At 43.1% G+C, this 18,530-nt stretch overlaps 11 protein-coding genes across 11 annotated transcripts; 6 read left to right on the top strand and 5 right to left on the bottom strand.

Annotated features, from left to right (window-relative positions):
- Positions 1-20: 20 nt before the first annotated feature.
- On the bottom strand, positions 21-2,569 carry V1516DRAFT_683653 (uncharacterized protein; the record flags this gene model as incomplete). The annotated part of the gene is made up of 2 exons (XM_066923520.1): positions 21-1,903; positions 1,948-2,569. The coding sequence occupies 2 exons, from the start codon at positions 2,567-2,569 to the stop codon at positions 21-23; spliced, it is 2,505 nt and encodes an 834-aa protein (XP_066780387.1).
- Positions 2,570-2,944: 375 nt separating this feature from the next.
- Positions 2,945-5,458, top strand: V1516DRAFT_669704 (MCM2/3/5 family-domain-containing protein). The gene is made up of 4 exons (XM_066921227.1): positions 2,945-3,175; positions 3,224-3,350; positions 3,399-5,222; positions 5,273-5,458. Exons 1-4 carry the CDS (start codon positions 3,033-3,035, stop codon positions 5,378-5,380), a joined length of 2,202 nt encoding a protein of 733 aa, XP_066780386.1. The 5' UTR covers positions 2,945-3,032; the 3' UTR covers positions 5,381-5,458.
- A 558-nt stretch (positions 5,459-6,016) lies between these two features.
- V1516DRAFT_694439 (mate-domain-containing protein) lies at positions 6,017-7,568 on the top strand (the record flags this gene model as incomplete). The annotated part of the gene is made up of 2 exons (XM_066923946.1): positions 6,017-6,324; positions 6,371-7,568. 2 exons carry the CDS (start codon positions 6,017-6,019, stop codon positions 7,566-7,568), a joined length of 1,506 nt encoding a protein of 501 aa, XP_066780385.1.
- On the bottom strand, positions 7,569-9,094 carry V1516DRAFT_669699 (P-loop containing nucleoside triphosphate hydrolase protein). Its single transcript, XM_066921226.1, has 5 exons — positions 8,933-9,094; positions 8,598-8,871; positions 8,456-8,549; positions 8,314-8,408; positions 7,569-8,266 (listed from the first exon to the last, which is right to left on the bottom strand). The coding sequence occupies exons 2-5, from the start codon at positions 8,673-8,675 to the stop codon at positions 7,733-7,735; spliced, it is 801 nt and encodes a 266-aa protein (XP_066780384.1). The 5' UTR covers positions 8,676-8,871; positions 8,933-9,094; the 3' UTR covers positions 7,569-7,732.
- Positions 9,095-9,181: 87 nt separating this feature from the next.
- On the top strand, positions 9,182-10,924 carry V1516DRAFT_646365 (uncharacterized protein). Its single transcript, XM_066920189.1, has 4 exons — positions 9,182-10,085; positions 10,133-10,284; positions 10,335-10,457; positions 10,502-10,924. Exons 1-4 carry the CDS (start codon positions 9,643-9,645, stop codon positions 10,873-10,875), a joined length of 1,092 nt encoding a protein of 363 aa, XP_066780383.1. The 5' UTR covers positions 9,182-9,642; the 3' UTR covers positions 10,876-10,924.
- A 246-nt stretch (positions 10,925-11,170) lies between these two features.
- On the top strand, positions 11,171-12,231 carry V1516DRAFT_669691 (60S ribosomal protein eL20). Its single transcript, XM_066921225.1, has 4 exons — positions 11,171-11,270; positions 11,383-11,405; positions 11,602-12,086; positions 12,135-12,231. Coding segments are annotated over exons 1-4 (519 nt in total). The 5' UTR covers positions 11,171-11,269; the 3' UTR covers positions 12,145-12,231.
- A 608-nt stretch (positions 12,232-12,839) lies between these two features.
- Positions 12,840-13,185, top strand: V1516DRAFT_618378 (Sec61beta family-domain-containing protein; the record flags this gene model as incomplete). The annotated part of the gene is made up of 2 exons (XM_066919406.1): positions 12,840-12,883; positions 12,954-13,185. Coding segments are annotated over 2 exons (276 nt in total), but the record flags the coding sequence as incomplete, so codon positions are not given.
- Positions 13,186-13,191: 6 nt separating this feature from the next.
- Positions 13,192-15,344, bottom strand: V1516DRAFT_669686 (uncharacterized protein). Its single transcript, XM_066921224.1, has 2 exons — positions 14,920-15,344; positions 13,192-14,857 (listed from the first exon to the last, which is right to left on the bottom strand). The coding sequence occupies exons 1-2, from the start codon at positions 15,235-15,237 to the stop codon at positions 13,286-13,288; spliced, it is 1,890 nt and encodes a 629-aa protein (XP_066780380.1). The 5' UTR covers positions 15,238-15,344; the 3' UTR covers positions 13,192-13,285.
- V1516DRAFT_646355 (uncharacterized protein) lies at positions 15,309-16,447 on the bottom strand. Its single transcript, XM_066920188.1, has 2 exons — positions 16,187-16,447; positions 15,309-16,133 (listed from the first exon to the last, which is right to left on the bottom strand). Exon 2 carries the CDS (start codon positions 15,981-15,983, stop codon positions 15,768-15,770), a length of 216 nt encoding a protein of 71 aa, XP_066780378.1. The 5' UTR covers positions 15,984-16,133; positions 16,187-16,447; the 3' UTR covers positions 15,309-15,767.
- V1516DRAFT_662263 (uncharacterized protein) lies at positions 16,001-16,345 on the bottom strand (the record flags this gene model as incomplete). The annotated part of the gene is made up of 3 exons (XM_066920433.1): positions 16,001-16,133; positions 16,187-16,269; positions 16,340-16,345. The coding sequence occupies 3 exons, from the start codon at positions 16,343-16,345 to the stop codon at positions 16,001-16,003; spliced, it is 222 nt and encodes a 73-aa protein (XP_066780379.1).
- Positions 16,448-16,547: 100 nt separating the features above from the next.
- V1516DRAFT_669683 (uncharacterized protein) lies at positions 16,548-18,119 on the top strand. The gene is made up of 4 exons (XM_066921223.1): positions 16,548-16,771; positions 16,832-17,036; positions 17,106-17,381; positions 17,441-18,119. The coding sequence occupies exons 1-4, from the start codon at positions 16,650-16,652 to the stop codon at positions 17,660-17,662; spliced, it is 825 nt and encodes a 274-aa protein (XP_066780377.1). The 5' UTR covers positions 16,548-16,649; the 3' UTR covers positions 17,663-18,119.
- The last annotated feature ends 411 nt before the right edge of the window (positions 18,120-18,530 follow it).

Here is an 18,530-nt window from a genome sequence, read left to right as displayed (position 1 = left end):
ATTAATATTCAATGACTCCATCATCTCCTACTTCCTTGATATGTATTTCCCGGTTCAGGAGCGACAGGCTTTAGTGCCATCACTGCATTCAACAGTTTAGTCCCGTATCGACCCGTGATGGCTTCACATTCCGCCAAAAATACACGAATGACATTATAAAAGCTTGCAAATGCAGCCTGGTCCGGAAATGAATCTATGTCTCGTCGCACAGATATAATTCGCACAGTCCGTGCTTGCGTGATATCCGCCGCGTCGCCAATGAGGTCCGACAGATCTATAATTCGATCCATCGAAGAGGTGATATCGAGTAAAAGCTTCTGATGAACGGATAATCGCCGCAACAGTTCTGAAATACCTGTGAATATCGAAACTAACAAGTCTTCGAAATCATGCTGTCGCATTTCTCGAAGCATCCGTTCTAGCTGCGCAGCCGTCGCAGTCCGGTTTGTACTCCCACTCGAAACTGAAAGATCATCATCAAAAACGTTCGAATGCAAATTTCGCTTGATAAGATTTTTTACTTCCCGCATAATGGCGTCCCTATAACGCTGTACTCCAGATTCGACTGAGTTGACTTTCTCTAACAAATTCAAGTACTTCGTCACATTCGGTTTTAGGTCCTCCGAAAGGATTAGATACGAGTTGTTGATCGGCGGAGGAGTCCCGGACGGCGTATCGATAGACCGATTTAACTTTGAGTTTGTATATGTCCTACTTAGTCGATCCAGGGTTTCTTGCGTCGGCACAGACGCTACATGCCGCCGGATATCATCTAACAAGCATTTCGTGAAACGAACTTGATATTCATTGATGACTCGACCTTTCAAAAACAAGATCTTCTCTTGTGCTGCTGATATTGCAGGTACTTTACTCAAATTCGAAAGTTCGTATTTCCAATTACTAGTTGGCTTGACTTGCATGCTATTCAATCTCACACGATCAATGTCGCCTCGGATTGCAGACTCAACATGCTTGATCTTCTCCCAGCACCTGTCTGCGTCTTTCTGGGTCCAAAGATCTTCGGCCTCAGTAACTAGATCAGAAACAAGATTCATCTGCGCAACAGCCTGCTCAAATTTGCACACATTTACTCGTCGTTGTTCTAACCGAACAATCTCCAGACCAACAGCTGCTTGTTCCCGGTCCACCCGCGCGAGATCTTGCCGTAGTCCTGATATCTTGTTGATTGCGTTCGTCGTTTCCGTGTGTAAGTTTCTAAGGTCGCCCAATGCAGCGAAAAACGACGGTGAAGCTTTGGAGATCTCATTGATCAGATGAACTTCAACGGTGTCAAGATACCAAGATAGTTTTTCTTGCAATATCGCATTATTGGCCAGTGATTTCCGAACCAGCTGAGGTCGCGAACTGGTACTATCGGTGGACTGTAACGGCATAGAAGTAGAATGCATATCTGTCTTTTCCGTCACAACGTCAAATATTCGAGGATTTTCAAGATTAAAATTTTTCTCGAAATAGACACTGGGAATCGTTGAAAGTGGCGTCCCTTGAACTGATTTCTTTCTATTTGCCGATGCTGATGTCGTTGCTGGGGATGTTATTGTATCTTTTGAAAAGCCATCATTAATCGCAACCTTTAATAATCTGGACTCAAGAACATCAAGAAACGAGGTTGAAGCAGTTCCAGTGGCAGCTAAATTAGCCAACGAGTCTCCCCGTTGAGGAACTGAGGATTTCGTCTGTCGTAATTCTTTGATATCACTTAGAATTGCATTTCGACGGCGTACATATTGATCATATTCACTGGCTGTACCGTCGATAAAAGGCTGAAATTTCTCTGTCGGGACAATATTTATGTTTGGCAAGGCTATCGGTGGGATATCCCTTGTTGTCGGAGGCCAAATGGATGCACGTGCGGAAGGTGAATTGAGTAGCGAGGCAATTGCTATATGGTTAGAAAAAATTAAATGTAAAATTAACAGTAAATACCGTTCGAGGTCATGCTGCCATGATTGAACCCCATTGCAGCTAAATCCCGACGTTGGCTCAAAATAGAGGTATTACTACTAGCCGACGTCCGACGGCCTCGGTTACCTAAAATGCTTTCCGAATACGAAGCGTACGGGCCCGAAGCTGTCATAATTGAGGAAGATTTTATACTTTGAGCAGGAGAGAAAGAAACCGAATCATATGATATTGCAGAAGAAAGACCCGGTGAAGGGGGAGGATTCAAATCAATCGGCATCGACACCTCCTGTAGCCCCTCTTTGGATGACCGAGGGCTTATTGTGCTAGGAGCATATAATGATACATTACTTCTGTTCCCCTCTGAAGGAGCATCGACGCTTATTCTTGGTTCTAGCGCCGAAGCTGGAGAGGCTAGAAGACCATCATGAACCGCATCAGCTCCAGCTCCGTTGATCTTACCTCGGTCGATATCCACTCGAGACTCACTGTTTTTCAGCAATTGATGATTCCCGTGAGCTGGCTGCTCTTGTTTCCGCCTTATTTCTATCGATGCACTTGATCCTTCTGCTGCTGATGTCAATTCGGTTGATGGCGTAGTTGCTGCTAATGTTGCATCGTGCTGCTCGGCTGGCTGTAAGGCCATTGGCGGTCAAAACAGCTCATACACACTGTCGCACACCAACAATACACAAAACACAAAACACGAGTCCAGAGTATTGACTAATTCCCAAGCGGATCGATGTGTACTCCCGTTTAAGCCAATAAGAAAAAAGGTTGATGATTAGATAATCGCTTTGGTGGTCAAGGTGGATTAGCACTCTGTCGCAGACTCCCTCCTAAGGCGGCTCTGCACGGCCTACTTGCAGGGCCACATAAGGCGGTGCAGGTAGGGTAAAAGCGACACGAAACTGACGCGGTGGCTCTACGCGTTAACTGACGCGTTAACTTTATCCATCTAGCACTCGGACCCATCCCTGTCTTCCAATCTGAATCACCATTTATTCATATTACTTTTAGATATAATTAAGGGTATTTCCACTTCTATGTCATATTCATTTTGATAAGATCATAATACTTGATTTTTATTATAAACTGAAATAATCAATATGTCATTCGATATCGGTCGTGTCTTCTCTGCTACTGTTCTGGCACCAAGTGAAGATCCAAATGAGCATGCTCGCAAAGATACAGAAGACAGTTTCCGGGATTTCATTCTCGAATTTCGAATTGACAGTGAATTCATTTATAGGTATGAATTCGAATTCTACTGAAGTTGTATCAGAACTAATAAAAGCAGAGAACAGCTCCGAGAAAACATTCTAGTCAAACGATATTGCTTATCAGTGGAACTGGCTCATTTGATTTCGTATAATGAAGAGTTAGCCCATCGATTGACCAATGATCCTGCAGATCTTCTACCTATCGTAGGTTAGCGTAGCATTAATTAAGAGTGAAGTTTCTAACAACATTAGTTCGAAGATGCAGCTCGGGAAGTTGGAATTAGAATTCTCTTTTCAGGTCGTCATTCTGAGAAAAGCATACAAGATATCGAAGACGGACTGCGTCGGGAAATGCCATACTGTCAAGTGATTTTGCAATCGAATGCTAATCCGCTTGCTATCCGGGATCTGGATTCAACCAAAGTCTCAAAATTGGTGAGAATCCCCGGAATTGTGATTGGCGCCTCAACTTTATCGTCGCGAGCTTCAATGCTGAAATTGAGATGCAAATTTTGCCATCACATTCGGATTGTTTATGTTGGAGCAGGGTTTTCTGGGGTCCATATTCCAAGACAATGTGAGGCACCTCCGGGACCGACAAGAGAAAAGCAATGTAAATCCGATCCATTTGAAATTGTCCATGATGGCTGTCAATTTGTCGACCAGCAAGTTCTAAAGCTCCAAGAAGCTCCCGATATGGTTCCAGTTGGTGAAGTTCCCCGACACATTGTCTTATCAGCAGACCGTTACTTAACGAACCAGGTTGTACCTGGCAGTCGGTGCACGGTTGTTGGAATCTATTCCATTTATCAGTCGAAGCATGCTAATAAATCTACTGGCAAAGCAGTTGCGATTCGCAATCCATATGTCCGAGTCGTTGGTCTCCAGATAGACCAGGACCATAACAGCAAGTCAACCTTATCGTTTACAGAAGAAGAAGAGGAAGAATTTATTCAGCTTTCCAGGCATCCAAGATTATATGAAATCTTTGCCAACAGCATAGCCCCGTCGATTTACGGAAACAATGACATTAAGAAGGCTATCACATGTTTGCTGATGGGTGGATCGAAGAAGATACTTCCTGACGGGATGCGACTACGAGGAGATATCAATGTTTTGCTGCTTGGAGACCCCGGTACAGCGAAATCACAACTCTTGAAATTTGTTGAGAAAATTGCGCCGATAGCAATTTACACGTCAGGCAAAGGCTCCTCTGCAGCAGGTCTCACTGCATCTGTTCAACGTGACAGTGCGACGCGAGATTTTTATCTTGAAGGAGGAGCTATGGTTCTCGCAGATGGAGGTGTTGTATGTATTGACGAATTCGACAAGATGCGCGATGAAGATCGAGTAGCTATCCATGAAGCTATGGAACAGCAGACGATTTCAATTGCTAAAGCTGGTATTACAACAATTCTAAACTCGCGAACAAGTGTGCTTGCAGCGGCGAATCCCATATTTGGAAGATATGACGACATGAAGACGCCAGGAGAAAATATTGATTTCCAGACGACAATCCTGTCCAGATTCGACATGATTTTCATTGTGAAAGATGATCATAACGAGAGCCGTGACCAGAGCATTGCGAAACATGTCATAAATATTCATATGAACCAGCAGGCCGTGTCGACCGAGGAAGTGTCAGGAGAGATCCCAGTTGAGAAAATGAGAAGATATATCTCGTACTGTCGGGCGAAATGCGCTCCTCGGCTATCCCCTGAAGCTGCCGAGAAATTGTCAAGTCATTTTGTTGGTATCCGGAAGCAAATGATGCAGGTTGAGCAAGACTCGAACGAGCGGTCCAGTATTCCAATAACGGTTCGTCAGCTGGAAGCAATTATTCGGATTTCAGAATCACTCGCGAAACTTCAGTTATCGTCAGTTGCGAGAGAAGAGCATGTCGACGAAGCAATTCGACTGTTTTTGGCATCTACGATGGATGCTGTAGGACAAGGTGCTGGTTCGCGGCAAGAACTTGTTCAGGAAGTGACTAAAATTGAAGGCGAGCTTAAACGACGATTACCAATCGGATGGAGTACTTCATATCAGACTTTGGTGCGAGAATTTGTCAATGGCGTAAGTTAGCATTATTTCTAAAGATATACGTGGTTTCTAACTACTAGAAGAAGGGATATTCACAGCATGCACTGGATAAGGCGCTGATGATCGCTGAACGAAGAGATACGATACAGTTTCGTCATCAGCGTTCTAGTATTTATCGTAGTGGAGTTTAATTGTACTTGATGCTAATCGTTCATTTCATGTCAGGCTGTAACATTTTCGTAGTAAATTAGACTAAGTTTAATGATGACGGCTCAGACCAGACTTATCGCATCTCTGGAACCAATTTCCTCAATGGGATCTGTAAAGCGACAAAGCAACTAACTTCTGAAATTTAAATTTTCAGCTTCATTTTGGATATCTAACTGTTTCAGAACTTTTGTCTGATTATTGATGAACTGGTTGTTCTTCTAGCTGAATAATCCTAGATTTCTTATCGTCGTGCAGGAGTGTGTATCGACTTATCATTGGTGAATCTATTCATTTAGTGGTCTGAAATTTCTGGAACCGAGGTGCAGTTACAATAATTTTTAGTGATGTCGTCGCCTTTTTCTGCTGCTTCATCGGCAGCTGCTGCGTCGTCAGCTGCATCGGCCCTGAACTCGATATCTTCCTCGTCGCCATCATCACCGACTCAAAATTCCAGCCAAGACAGTACAAGTGGTAGTCCGATGAAGTACCAAAGTCAGTCCAGACGTCTTTCTGTCTCTAGTTCGATACGCTCATCGATATCAACGGCTGTAACTGAAATGGATGCAGACTCTATATCAGATAACGATCGAAGTCGACTGATACCCATTGATACAGCAATGACAGATCCAAATGGACCTGCGACACCGGCCTTTTTCGCAACCAGGTTCGTTGCAAAAGTGTCTTGGGCTGAATATAAACGACTCTTCAAAATGTCAGTGCCAGTGATCTTGGCTTATATGCTACAAAATTCGCTGCAGACCGTTTCGGTTTTGATTGTTGGGCGACTCGGTGCCTTTGAATTATCAGTATCGGCTTTCAGTTATATGTTTGCGATGAGTACCGGCTGGTTGATCCAGCTCGGTGGAACGACGGCTATTGACACTTTGGGGTCTGCTACTTATACGGCGAGTGAGGATCCTACCGAGTATGTATTACTAATGATCTGAATCGAGTATGGAGCTAATTGACAGGCTCGGTATTCTTCTTCAACGTGGCTTCTTTGTTCTCGCAACTCTCTATGTTCCAATTATTGGTCTTTGGATATTTGCAGAGCCAGTTCTTATCCATTTGGGGCAAACACCGGAACTGGCAGCGGCAGCGGCCAAATTCCTACAGACGCTGATTCCGGGTGGTCTGGGTTTTATCTACTTCGAAGCATTGAAGAAATATCTACAGGTACAAGGTCTCGTTCAAGCAGGTTCTTATGTGCTTCTTATTACTTCGCCATTAAATGCTCTTTTAAATTATCTGTTTATCCATCCACTTGGATTCGGTTTATATGGAGCCCCGTTAGCCACTAGCATCACCTACTGGCTTTCATTTTTCGGTCTTTGTCTGTTTTCAAAATATTCCCGGGGATCTAAGGCTTGGGGCGGCTGGTCTTATAGAGCTTTTACGAACATGGGCATTTTCTACAAATTGGCCTTACTAGGAATTATTATGGTAGGCACCGAATGGTGGGCTTTCGAGATTGTAGCGCTAGTATCGGGTCGGTTAGGTGATATAGCGCTCGCTGCACAGAGCTGTGTGATGACCTCTGATCAGGTCACTTTCACGATCCCGTTTGGAATTGGTGTTGCAGCTTCGACGAGAGTGGGTAATCTACTTGGAGAACGACGCTCTCGAGCTGCTCGACGTGCTGCATATACCGTAGCACTCTTGGCTGCTTCTACCGGTGCATTTGCTATGATAATTATGTTGCTAGCTCGTAACTATTATGGCAAGATTTTCAGCGACGATCTTGATGTGATCCGGGAAACTGCTAAAGTTGTCCCTTACGTTGCAATATTCCAGATCGCAGACGGTATCAATGCATCTTGTTCCGGTAGTTTGCGCGGAATGGGCCGCCAGCATATCGGAGCCTTGATCAATTCTGCAGCATATTATGTCCTTGCATTACCGCTCGGTATTTATCTTGCCTTTCATGGCCGTGGATTGTCTGGATTATGGGCCGGCCAATGTATCGCGCTATATATTGCAGGAACTTTAGAGTTTTCTGTCGTCATGTCGACCAATTGGACAAAGGAAGTTGACAATGCTTTGTCAAGATTGGACGATTACCCTGAAAATTCGGATCCAGAGGACGATGAACCAGAGGAGTATATGAGCACTCATAGCCTTGATCCGGATGCAATTCATATCCATCGTCGAGATTCGCTCGAGTTGTGATTAAATGATGACATATCTGAATTTAGTCTATAAATACATGATCCGACAAAACCGTTTCGCTAACATTCGTAGCACTATTAAGCAGTTCTCACTTCTTACACCAAGAATACCGAAGGAACGAATTCCAAAACAAAATATAACTTTATAAAACAAACCAAATGCAATTAACAACATGAATTCCTCCGCATACCCAATGCATTACTTCCTTTACCGCCAACCAAACTAACAACTCCTCTTCCGCGACTTTTATTACCAGGACGACGAACACTACCATCACCCCAAGTAGGAGAATCTCCGTACTGGATGCCAGAACCGATATCATCAGGATCTAATTCGCCGAGCTCGATTTTCGTAAGAATCATGTTTGCAAGTCTGGTAAACGTTTCATCGATGTTTAAGCCAGATAGCGCAGATGTGTGAATTATCGGAATGGAACCGTTCTGGCGCGCAAAGTCGACAATTTCAGAGTCCGGAACAATATCCGCAGCGTTAGCTTCCTGTAACTTGTCGGATTTGTTAGCGACTAATAATAGCGACACAGTCGGGTTTGCTAGGTTCTTCAAATCCGAAAGGAAGTGTGGCAGCATCCGGAAAGTATTCATGTTTGCAGTGTCGTAAATCAGTAACGCTCCGGCAGAGCCTCGATAATATGATCGGGTGACCGCTCGAAAGCGTTCCTGTCCGGCCGTATCCCACAGCTGACTTCAATTAGCAGAGATAAATCTAAATGCTTTGCTTAACTAACCTGTAGCTTTATACGTTTCCGATTCGCACCTGTGCCGACATCAATTACTTTCGATGAAAACTCTACCCCAATAGTCGATGAATTCAAAATTTTCCCTAATTAGTTAGAGTAAGTCTGCTGCGAAGAGCTTATTCTGACATACAGCTTCCGTCGATAAATCGATGTAATATACTTGATTTGCCACATCCAGAAGGGCCGATTAAAATAACTTTGGCAAGATAGTCATACACATTATCCTGATGTGTCAGTATCCTCAAAACTTGATGGATAATGTGTACACATACATCAATCCGTGCACTCGTCTGCGATATTTCCGACACATTAGAGTCGGCACGTATTCTTGAGTCTTTATTTTTCGACATGTTATAAGTCGAGAAGAGATTTCAGTAAAATTACTTGACGTTGCATCTGCAAAGCAGGTGGAGCAAGATGATTCCTGTGCTTCCTAATTTCCACGTCTATCTCGTCTTTCCGTCAGTCCACCTCTATCAATAGTTATGAATGACTTTGCGAGTAGACTTTCGCAAATCAATCGATGGATATTTAATTGTCAAAGGGCTGTGTTTGATTCCTGATATCAGCTCTAGCCAAACCACAGAACATCACGACATTCACTGACCTCGACTGGCCGTAACTTCAGGAGACTGAGAGCAGTAAATCAGTAGCAACTCAGAACCAAACAAAAATATCAAGCGAAGCACTATTAGAACACCAGAAACCGCAAAAATCTCGATGACCTAATCGTCCACACATCAATTTTAATTTGTTTATCTCGACAGACTCATTGTGGATTTAACCTCTGGCCGGGACCGGCAACCCTACTCCTGTTAATCTGGGCGTATGGATGGGTGATACTCTCATGAGATTATGTAATACCCAGAAAGAGGATTTGAGAGATAGAGATAAATAAAAGTAGATTTAATCCAAATGAGATTCAAATTTGAATTTTTGTTATTTTTGTTATGATTGTATGATGTACAGTTGAGTGAGTGAACAGGGCGAGTAAAGTGAGCATGGAGAACGCTGTGGATAGCTAAAGAGCTGAAGAGTGAACACGATGAATAGTGAGTTGGAGGAAAGAAAAAGTATAGCTCAGTAAGTTAAACTCACCGAAGAAGTTATCAAACTAAAGAGAGAAATTTAATATTTAATTAATGTGAAATAATACGGTAATAAATTGCCCTCCAAATAATAAGTGGTCCACGAGATATCGCGTTATCGCGGCCTACTTCCCCGCAATATCCCACTCTTATATATATACTGTTTGATCGAGCGATATGCCATCAAATATTCCTACAAAAATATAACAATCTATTTGGAGTGAGCACAATGGTAGCTTTTACCGAGATCCCAGTAATTGACCTGGCTCTGGCAGACGATCCAGGAACCAAACCGCAGCTTCTACGGAGTCTACGCCATGCTCTGCTGGATGTAGGATTTTTGTACATCAAAAACTATGGCATACCTGCCGAACTGACTCAGGAGGTTATCAGGCAGTCAAAATTGCTGTTTGAAATACCTGAAGGTGAAAAACTGAAAATAGAAATGAAAAACTCTCCTCATTTTTTGGGTTACAGCAAACTTGCAAACGAAATTACCAAAGAGCAGATCGATTGGCGGGAACAGATCGACTTGGCTACAGAGTTACCTGCTCCGGGGAAAGACGAGCCTCGGTATAGATGGCTTCGAGGACCTAATCTATGGCCGAATGATGAAGTTTTGCCTGGATTTCGTGAAACATTCACAGAGTACATCAGTCGAATGAGTCTTGTGTAAGATACATCCATAACAAGTGAGTGTCCTTCTGACGCAGATCCAGCTCTACGAACTTTACGCGACTCGTTGCAGAATCGCTCGGTCTTCCATCCACAGCTTTTGATGAATTTTTCGATCCAGATCAGCAACATAAGCTCAAAGTCGTTAAATATCCTGATTTGGGAGAGCTAGGCAGTGCTGCTACTGGACAAGGAGGTTGGTGCTACTGTGTTGAAATTCGTTTGCACACGTACTGATAGTTACAGTTGGTCCTCATAAAGATTCCATGCTCACGTCATATCTCTTACAAGTGACTAGTCATAGGGGACTTCAAGCGCAAAACTCGGATGGCGTTTGGGTCGATTGTCCACCAATCGATGGAACTCTAGGTAAACTACATGAATCTTTACCTACAACTCATCTAATCATACAGTGGTGGCCATTGGACAAGGGCTAGAAGCTCTCACTCAGGGTGTATGCGTGAGTACGACCCATCAAGTAATTTCTCCCCCGCCAGGTTCCGGTCCTCGCTTCTCCGTTCCATTCTTCCAAGGTGTCTCTTATGGTGCAAAGTTTGGCCAAATGGATCTTCCTACAAGCGTGTTAGCAATGAAAGACGACTCCCGCGCGGCTAAAACGGATATCGGGTTGACGTTTAAACATGAAATGTTTGAGAATATTGGTGAAGCTACCTTGTTGAACCGAGTCAAGTCACACAGAGATGTTGCAGAGCGATGGTATCCTGATCTCCTGAAAGTTGTGGATATCAAAAATGAGGAACTGCGCAAGCAGCTTTCCGTGAGCTGAGTCCATTTCATGTGGTAGTTAATTAATGTCATTCAGTCTAATAACAGTACAATGCGTAATATGAAAGTAAATTTAGCTTCACCTAACAATATTCGATTAGATTATCATAATGATTATATTAATGATTATATAATTTTGTACGAATTATTACTCATCATACTTCTCTAGGGTTTCTGGATTCGTGGGAAGGGCTACATAGATAGGGCTTTGAATAGCAGTCACGACATCACGGGAGCACTTGTGTCGAATTCTGTGAGACTGTTGCGGCGAGTTAATGATTGAAGAGCAAAGCATAGATTATTGGAGTGCACATAGCTTCAATAATTCATATCTGAGTTCTGAGAAATCCTGATTATTTTTTGCATAAAATAACCAGAGAAAGTATACGTTAACAAGTAAGTAACTTTTGTATTTGAATCGGCTTTTCTTGTTCATAGCTGTGTTATATGGCAAGAATTGGTTGAGGTATCTGGATAAGAGTGAGCAGAATACTAACTGTTTATTCAGTGGGTCGTCTTTCTGAATACGAGGTACGGATTAAATTTGATAATATGGTTTAGTCGGACAGAGTGAAATATGGGCGGGGTTCGTTTTTGGAATTGTGGAAAATTTCTCTTTCATGTATCACCGAATGAAATACTATTGATTGAGAAATCGACCCCAAGATCTAATAGCGCTCATAACCACTCAAGCCCGCGTTGAGATGCATAGAAACTAATAAGCTAGGTCATTGGCCGCCATCTTCCTACTGAAGTTGATCCCGTCCCCAAGCTTTATCGTCTGCATATTTTCGCGCCTAATGAGGTTGTGGCCAAGTCTCGATACTGGTACTTCATGAAGCAGCTCCGAAAGGTCAAGAAGTCGACCGGTGAGATTGTTTCTGTGAAGGTTGTTTCTGAGAAGAAGCCAGGCAAGGTCAAGAACTTTGGTATCTGGATTCGTTATGATTCTCGCTCAGGAACTCACAACATGTACAAGGAGTACCGTGATCTTTCGCGTACTGCTGCTGTAGAAGCGCTTTACCAAGACATGGCTGCTCGTCACCGTGCTCGTTTCCGCAGCATTCACATTCTTAAGGTCGTTGAGATCGAGAAAACTGAGGATGTTAAGCGCCAGTATGTTAAGCAGCTTCTTGTTCCCAATCTCAAGTTCCCACTTCCTCATCGTATTGTCAAGAGCAAGCAGCTCTACAGCCACAGCCGACCTTCTACGTAAGTTAAAGTTTTGATTGTCGTGGAGATTGATATTAATGAGTTCAGGTTCTATTAGGCGTGGACGTGGTAAAAATTGTATTTGTTTGATTCACATTGGGTGTCTTAGGATTATCAAAAGCAGAGGAAGCGATGTGGGGATTGTAATTATATATAATATGATTCTATGATTGCTGTAGATTATGCATTTATTGTAGATATAATTTGGTGTTGATCAATTCTGCCCAAGAGCGAAGGATTTTGTTTCCTGACGGGGGAATTGACACATCATCAAGTTAAATATAGCTGTAATTCTGTCGAATATCGTACAATCTACATTTAAAGGTTTCAGAGAAGTCATCAATAGCATTTTATTAGGAATAAGCCACTGATACTACATCTAATAGTTATTTCATTCTTTAAATTTCTCGATTCTCAAAGTTTTCACCTTATCACTCTCTAGTAGCACTGCAAGATGAGTATGGATGACGTAATAAATTATATAATAGCTCGTGGAAACATCTTCCAGCTGAATTGGCATTGGATCCACTGTCCAGGTGTCCACAGTTTTTGCGGTTTGCTTTAGTTTTATTATATTTATAATATAATAGTAATATTAATTGTGAGATCGATATTGCTTTATAGTATAATAGTATTGGATTTCATCTATTGAATTTAATTGAGAATAATTTGATTGTTTGTCAGAATGGTGAGCTTTCAGGAATATATTACATATAGAGACATAGAGACAGGAGTATTCAACTAACAAATCAGTCTGCTCCTGCTCCCGCACCAGGTGGTCCCCGAAGTGCTGTTCGGTAAGCGCAATCTAAATTTTCATCCGAACTCTCACTCTTCGAACAATGCTAACGCGCAGCGCAACGCCAGCCGACGCGCAACACAACAGCACCAACAAGCGGTCGCAAACCAGCGGCCGAGCTCGACCCGGGCAGCAGGTGCCGGCGGGTCATCGTCGACGATGTTGAAGCTGTATACAGATGAAGCAGCGGGCTTGATTGTGGATCCTATGGTCGTCATGGTCTTGAGCATCGGATTTATTCTAAGTGTCGTTGCGTTACATATTATTTCGAAGATCACGAACAAGATCATTGGAAACTGAGCCATTGTCTAGTGGTGGATTGATCAATCTGTTGTATATTACATATTATACATATACTCATCACATAATCATGCATGTCTCATTTCCATACTCATACAATCTAGACTGTTGCGATCGGGACACCAACAATAGGCATTTTCGTCGCTGACGCCTTCATTGGCTCTCGCAGCGGCACGACACAAGGTAGCGTAATATTAGTAGCCAACGATTCAGGTCTATCAGTCACACTAGTTTCTCCCGTTCCAAGAATATTTACGGCCTCGCATTGCGCTGTAAACGAGAATTTTTCCTGAGTGACAACCTCTATGCTGGCCTCCTTCTCTTTCTCTTTCTCTTTCTCTTTTTCAGATCTTGTTCGAGGGTGGTCTACCTCACATCGCCGATAAAATAATATCACAGCACCGGATTCTGCGAACACCTCCTCCCGCGACGCTTGCCGAACGTCTTGATCAGACGCCCGGATCCACCCACCTCCATGTAATCGTCGATAGCATAGGTAGTGCCCTGAACTGTCGTGCCGTCCGTAATGAACGACGACGCTGGACAATTCATACTCTGTTTCGTCCTTCATTTCGAATGACATCACTGAGGCTGATGACGACGGCGTAGAAGACAAGGATGCCGTCGAGGAAGAGTAAGAGGAGGAGGAGGAAGCTAATGAAGAGCGAGACCTTCGAGAATCTTCTCGCGAAGGATTCAGTGGAGACATGAATTCGTCTAGCGAGAAGTATTCTGGAAACTTCACTTGTGTGAAGCATTTGTCCGTATTATAAGACCGCGCGTCGTAGACTAATCTGTTAACATGGATCACTAGCACTCGGGGTGCGCGACCAACTGCGACTTGCTTTGTCTTAGTCGTCGAAACGTAGTCTGATGGCTTGATCCGATCAAACTCGGAATCCAAAATTGAAGTACGCGCTAACGCGGCGAATAGCTTGTCTCTTCGGTTCTCAAGAAGACTGAGCTGGGTGTCTGTCCGCGAGTTTGGATCTTGCGTCTGCAGACAGGTCTCAATCATCTCTGTTGTATGCTTCAAGTATTCATTAAGCGTACATCGTTGGCAGTGCACTCCTTGCAGCGGCTCGGGGTCTGTATGTGATCGTAACATCGCCATCAGCGAAATACTTTTCTCGGTATAAACATCATAACTAACTGAAGACGACGGGAAGACGAGCTCAATCGACGAAAATACCTGTTGTGTTAAGAAACGGCCCTCTTCACACACATCGCACCGGATCCGACTTGCCATCAGCCCTTCGAATGGCAAAAGACCGTATCCAGTAAACTGCTTGAGCTCCTCGCTCAGCTTGATCCGCAGCTGGGACTGCGACACTTTATTTTTGAATGCATACGCCAGTTTCTGCAACGAGATCGTCATCGTCGTCGCAAGCTTAGATTTTCGCATTAGCGCCTTGTTGCGTTCGGCTCGCAGCGCTTCAAACAGCACCAGTAAAAATTCGTGCGCGTCTTGTTGTTCCGTATTGGGTATCCATCGGCGCGGGCCAACTGCTGACAACACGCCAGAGCAATTGTGCGTATGTCTATATGGCAAAAGCGTATTCAGCTGGTCAAACAAGGCTCGCAGTTCCTTATTCACTTTCAGCCTTCCGTGTTCGAGCGGATCATCAGATACCGTCAGCGAGTCGAACGTATCCGACAGCGAAGCCAGAGACTAAAAAAATTTGGTCAGTTAATTAAAATCCTTCGGTTGATTCCCGTATCAGAAACACTCACTTGCATAATAGAATTCATGTAACAGGTATTGCCTGTGTTAATGATTCCGCCAGCCATTTGATATCTCTTTATATCTTGCTCTGATCTCGGGTTGTGTTTCCAGTCGAACCAACTTGGCAGGTCTTTAACAGTAAATACGCGTGTGACTGAGAACAAAAAGGCTCCCATTATTGCAGATAGTAAGAGCGTAAATAGAAATAGAACCAATGTTTGCGGGGATATCCTTGAGGATATTGAATTTTGTTCAATGTTCTGGTTCCGAATAGACTGTAGCTCAGCTCCCACAGAGCAGACAAGAATGGATATCAGCCAGATCATTGTGCTTTTCAGTTCTACCGTCCTTTATTTATGTCTTTATAATATTCCATCCGCCAAATAACCACTCGCCAGCAGAAAAATCTATATGCAAATTAATTCCATTCGTGACTGGAGCTTGCGTGGGGAATTTAGGCTCTTGGGACTAATATGCCCACGTGAAGGTTGATTATCCCACGATATCCGCTAGAATGCCCCAGATTTCACAAATTTCTAAAGATTTCACACAATCTCTTAGACAAAATCACACAAATGGATTACATGAACTACAAAACCAGACATTTACCGACATAAAACTTCCATGCGAAACTCGGATAACCCCGCAGTTATCTCATCCACATGGCAATTTGAAGCACAATTTGCACATCGCACCCCTTAGCCACAGCTAGCAGCGAAGAACTTAAACATAAGTGTATTTAAATACGGAGCACACAAGCACACACAAACAGCACACACAAGTCATATCCCCGCGCTATTGATATTCTGATCTAGCGAGTTGAATGACCTATACACGTAAAAGACACTGTGACTTGCTAACGTGGAAATGAACTATATAATGGTGATTTCTGAACCATGATCATTGATATAAAGTCAAAAGCAAGTAGAGAATGAGATAAACGAAGTGGGGGAATGTTAATGGGTGACACGATTATGAGAGGCAAATGGCAGATGAAGTAAACAGTGGTGTATAATACTAAGAATAAAAGACGATGAAAAAATGTATGCTGGAACCACAGGCAGATCCCCATCACCAGGTAACGCTAACTCACTTCTTGTGAATAAAATAAGGAGAATTGTTCATAAACACTACACTCGCGTCTAAAACCCACTCGCCGACATCGAGATATTTCGTCACTGCCGTTCGCACGTCGGAATTTTCGATCGCTTCTGATTTGAACCTAATTAACTGTTAACTATCCGCCCCGGTCCAAGCATCTGTAATAATACTCACGTTATGCCCGTCGATCGCTTAACACCCGCAAGAACTGCGGAAACGAGAACGAGGTCAACTGAGAAATGAAACAAACGACCAATCTGTCGAGTCAGTGATCACGTCCAAGGTAGCGCAGAAGACCGCACAAAAAACAACTCATAAAAAACTTACTGACATGACTGACATAATAAAACTTCTCCAATAATACGAGTGAAATTAAATATTGGTGCAAAACTAGTTCGCTGACAACAGTCTCACCTTTCTATCGGATCATATTGCTTTCCCCGGGGTATTTGCATGCGTAACTTTCAGTCTTACATTGCGTACGTTACAGAACTAACAATATCTCACGTGACCTGACTGTTACGTGTTCCATCCTTTAAGTGGTATGAACTGATGTTAGTATATTTAACTGAATAATTCGATTATAGGATCCAATTGATATTGAAATAATAAGTTTTCGGACTCAATTGACGATACTATGAATCTCAGTTTAAGGGCGGTTGCAGCTGTGTTTCTGTGGACTGCTGTTGTGGCTGCGTGGTCTTTTTCCGAGGGATCCATCGCGATTACTCAGAAATCAAGCACCTTAGAAACGCGATCGTGGGTTTTTCTTGTGAATAGAGTATTTATTGGCCTCAAGCTTGATTCTAACACTTCCAGATTCTCTATTGATGATGTGAATACCGAGCCACTAGTTTTGCCGCAAACTGCTGCGATCCGGCTTCGATTTCTAGTGAACAGTGAATCAGAAGAAACCGTCGCGAAACCACATCAAGTCTACGCAATTCTGTATGATCCCGCGTCTGGTCTTGAAACTGCTTTTCCGGCTGATGTCCGCGATGGAGGTCGTAGCCGTCTTGAAATTGTATGCAGCTTGTAGCTATACCTGGATATTTATCTAATTGTGCATCTTCATATTGACTTACATTTCTAGGATTATAAACTGATCCCGTCTGCCCTACTTGGTCCCTCAAAACCGCTTGTCCTTAAACTCGTGGTTGCCTCGTTTGGCGATGAGAAGCCATTATTGGTAGAGATCGCAACAGTGATCCCTCAGTATCCTGAGGAATCTGTGTCCAGTCCGAGTCGGTTCGGAGCCAAGCCAGAGATCATTCACCAGTTCAAGCCGGATCCGACATTTGCTCCAAGGAGCATCACTTTGCTTGTCAGTGCTGCTATTGCCTCTCTGATCATCTTGCTTTTCGGTTTGGTATGTTTTATTCATCTTTTCTTTCTATTGTCTTAACTACCCTGGAACTAACTGATTAGTGGTCATTCATTGGTGTTTCTCCCCTATCATTATCTTCATTTAGCTCGCTCCAATTCCTGGCTGTTATCGTCATTATCGAACTAATATTTGTGAAATATTACATTGGTTCGACAATATTCAGTTTGATTGGTCAAGCCAGTGTTCTTGCTCCTCTTGCGTTTTTCAGTGGCCGTAATGCTCTGCGTGACTTGCAGACTCGACGGTTAGCTGGCAAATGGTAACCACACAATAAAAGAGGGTGAATAAAATTACTAAATTTTTTGATTGAATCGGAAAGTTAAAATGCAACTAATTTATGATATTTGCGTATTATCCTGGATCTGAATTTTGATCGATCACCTACCTTTTGAGCCATGAGCGAAATCCGCGAAAACTCAATACTATTCAAATAGGCGACTACTCTGTTCTCTACGATTAACAATCAAAGCAGTTCAGTATTTCATAGCCTCCGGTCAGAAGTTATCCAAGTCCAATCAGAGCGCCTAGGCTTAAACATCTTTGTAGTTTCCAGGACTCGTAATAACCCTATAGACGACCCTGACTTGGATCGCTTTGGTTCGCCATCCAAAAGATGGCTACAGAATACTTCGACGACGTTCGCTTTTGAACTCCTCAAAGTTAAAAACCGGAGCTGCTCTTTCCCATCCTAATTGCATGTAAGAGTACATCTGTGGCTGTTCGATTTTGAAACTGTTGACGTAATTTTCCAATAGACATTCTGCAGGGCATGTAACGCCGGGTATACGATCCGCATACTTTTCTCCGTACGACAATCATAGTTAAGTTTCTTGGACTCTTGAATCAGACGTTGATTTTCCTGTCCGCTTGATACCGGGCGAACTAAACTCATCTGGCTGTACCTGCCCTCATTCCATCAGCTTACTGTAAGAAATAAAACATCCAATTATTAGCATTTTCTCATTTTATGATTGATACCTACCAACAACTATCAAGCTCAACTCTGAGAAAGTGTAATATTAAAGTCGCTAACAATTGACTATCAGGTCAGAACGGATGTAGCTTCCGTGACAAAGTTTCCCAAACGGCTGCGAAAACGGATATTGTAACCATTAGCGAGCGAGCATTTTC

Source organism: Lipomyces oligophaga (assembly GCF_038497815.1).
Source record: "Lipomyces oligophaga strain CBS 7107 unplaced genomic scaffold V1516scaffold_1, whole genome shotgun sequence".
Taxonomy (NCBI): Eukaryota; Fungi; Ascomycota; class Lipomycetes; order Lipomycetales; family Lipomycetaceae; genus Lipomyces; species [Lipomyces] oligophaga.
Note: the sequence above shows the minus strand (reverse complement) of the source record. Positions and strands in the feature narration are given on the sequence as shown.

What these genes read in the sequence shown, in the direction of transcription:
- V1516DRAFT_669704 (XM_066921227.1), top strand. Translation starts at nt 3,033, where the DNA reads ATGTCATTCGATATCGGTCGTGTCTTCTCTGCTACTGTTCTGGCACCA. An exon ending in GACAGTGAATTCATTTATAG is followed by an intron (nt 3,176 to 3,223) that starts GTATGAATTCGA and finishes TAATAAAAGCAG; the next exon opens with AGAACAGCTCCGAGAAAACA. An exon ending in CTGCAGATCTTCTACCTATC is followed by an intron (nt 3,351 to 3,398) that starts GTAGGTTAGCGT and finishes TAACAACATTAG; the next exon opens with TTCGAAGATGCAGCTCGGGA.
- V1516DRAFT_669699 (XM_066921226.1), bottom strand. Translation starts at nt 8,675, where the DNA reads ATGTCGAAAAATAAAGACTCAAGAATACGTGCCGACTCTAATGTGTCG. An exon ending in AGACGAGTGCACGGATTGAT is followed by an intron (nt 8,550 to 8,597) that starts GTATGTGTACAC and finishes CTGACACATCAG; the next exon opens with GATAATGTGTATGACTATCT. An exon ending in GGAAACGTATAAAGCTACAG is followed by an intron (nt 8,267 to 8,313) that starts GTTAGTTAAGCA and finishes AATTGAAGTCAG; the next exon opens with CTGTGGGATACGGCCGGACA.
- V1516DRAFT_646365 (XM_066920189.1), top strand. Translation starts at nt 9,643, where the DNA reads ATGGTAGCTTTTACCGAGATCCCAGTAATTGACCTGGCTCTGGCAGAC. An exon ending in ATCAGTCGAATGAGTCTTGT is followed by an intron (nt 10,086 to 10,132) that starts GTAAGATACATC and finishes ACGCAGATCCAG; the next exon opens with CTCTACGAACTTTACGCGAC. An exon ending in TGCTGCTACTGGACAAGGAG is followed by an intron (nt 10,285 to 10,334) that starts GTTGGTGCTACT and finishes TGATAGTTACAG; the next exon opens with TTGGTCCTCATAAAGATTCC.
- V1516DRAFT_669691 (XM_066921225.1), top strand. An exon ending in GTCGTCTTTCTGAATACGAG is followed by an intron (nt 11,406 to 11,601) that starts GTACGGATTAAA and finishes CTAATAAGCTAG; the next exon opens with GTCATTGGCCGCCATCTTCC.
- V1516DRAFT_669686 (XM_066921224.1), bottom strand. Translation starts at nt 15,237, where the DNA reads ATGATCTGGCTGATATCCATTCTTGTCTGCTCTGTGGGAGCTGAGCTA. An exon ending in ACATGAATTCTATTATGCAA is followed by an intron (nt 14,858 to 14,919) that starts GTGAGTGTTTCT and finishes AAATTTTTTTAG; the next exon opens with TCTCTGGCTTCGCTGTCGGA.
- V1516DRAFT_646355 (XM_066920188.1), bottom strand. Translation starts at nt 15,983, where the DNA reads ATGGGGATCTGCCTGTGGTTCCAGCATACATTTTTTCATCGTCTTTTA.
- V1516DRAFT_669683 (XM_066921223.1), top strand. Translation starts at nt 16,650, where the DNA reads ATGAATCTCAGTTTAAGGGCGGTTGCAGCTGTGTTTCTGTGGACTGCT. An exon ending in AGCACCTTAGAAACGCGATC is followed by an intron (nt 16,772 to 16,831) that starts GTGGGTTTTTCT and finishes TAACACTTCCAG; the next exon opens with ATTCTCTATTGATGATGTGA. An exon ending in GTCGTAGCCGTCTTGAAATT is followed by an intron (nt 17,037 to 17,105) that starts GTATGCAGCTTG and finishes TTACATTTCTAG; the next exon opens with GATTATAAACTGATCCCGTC.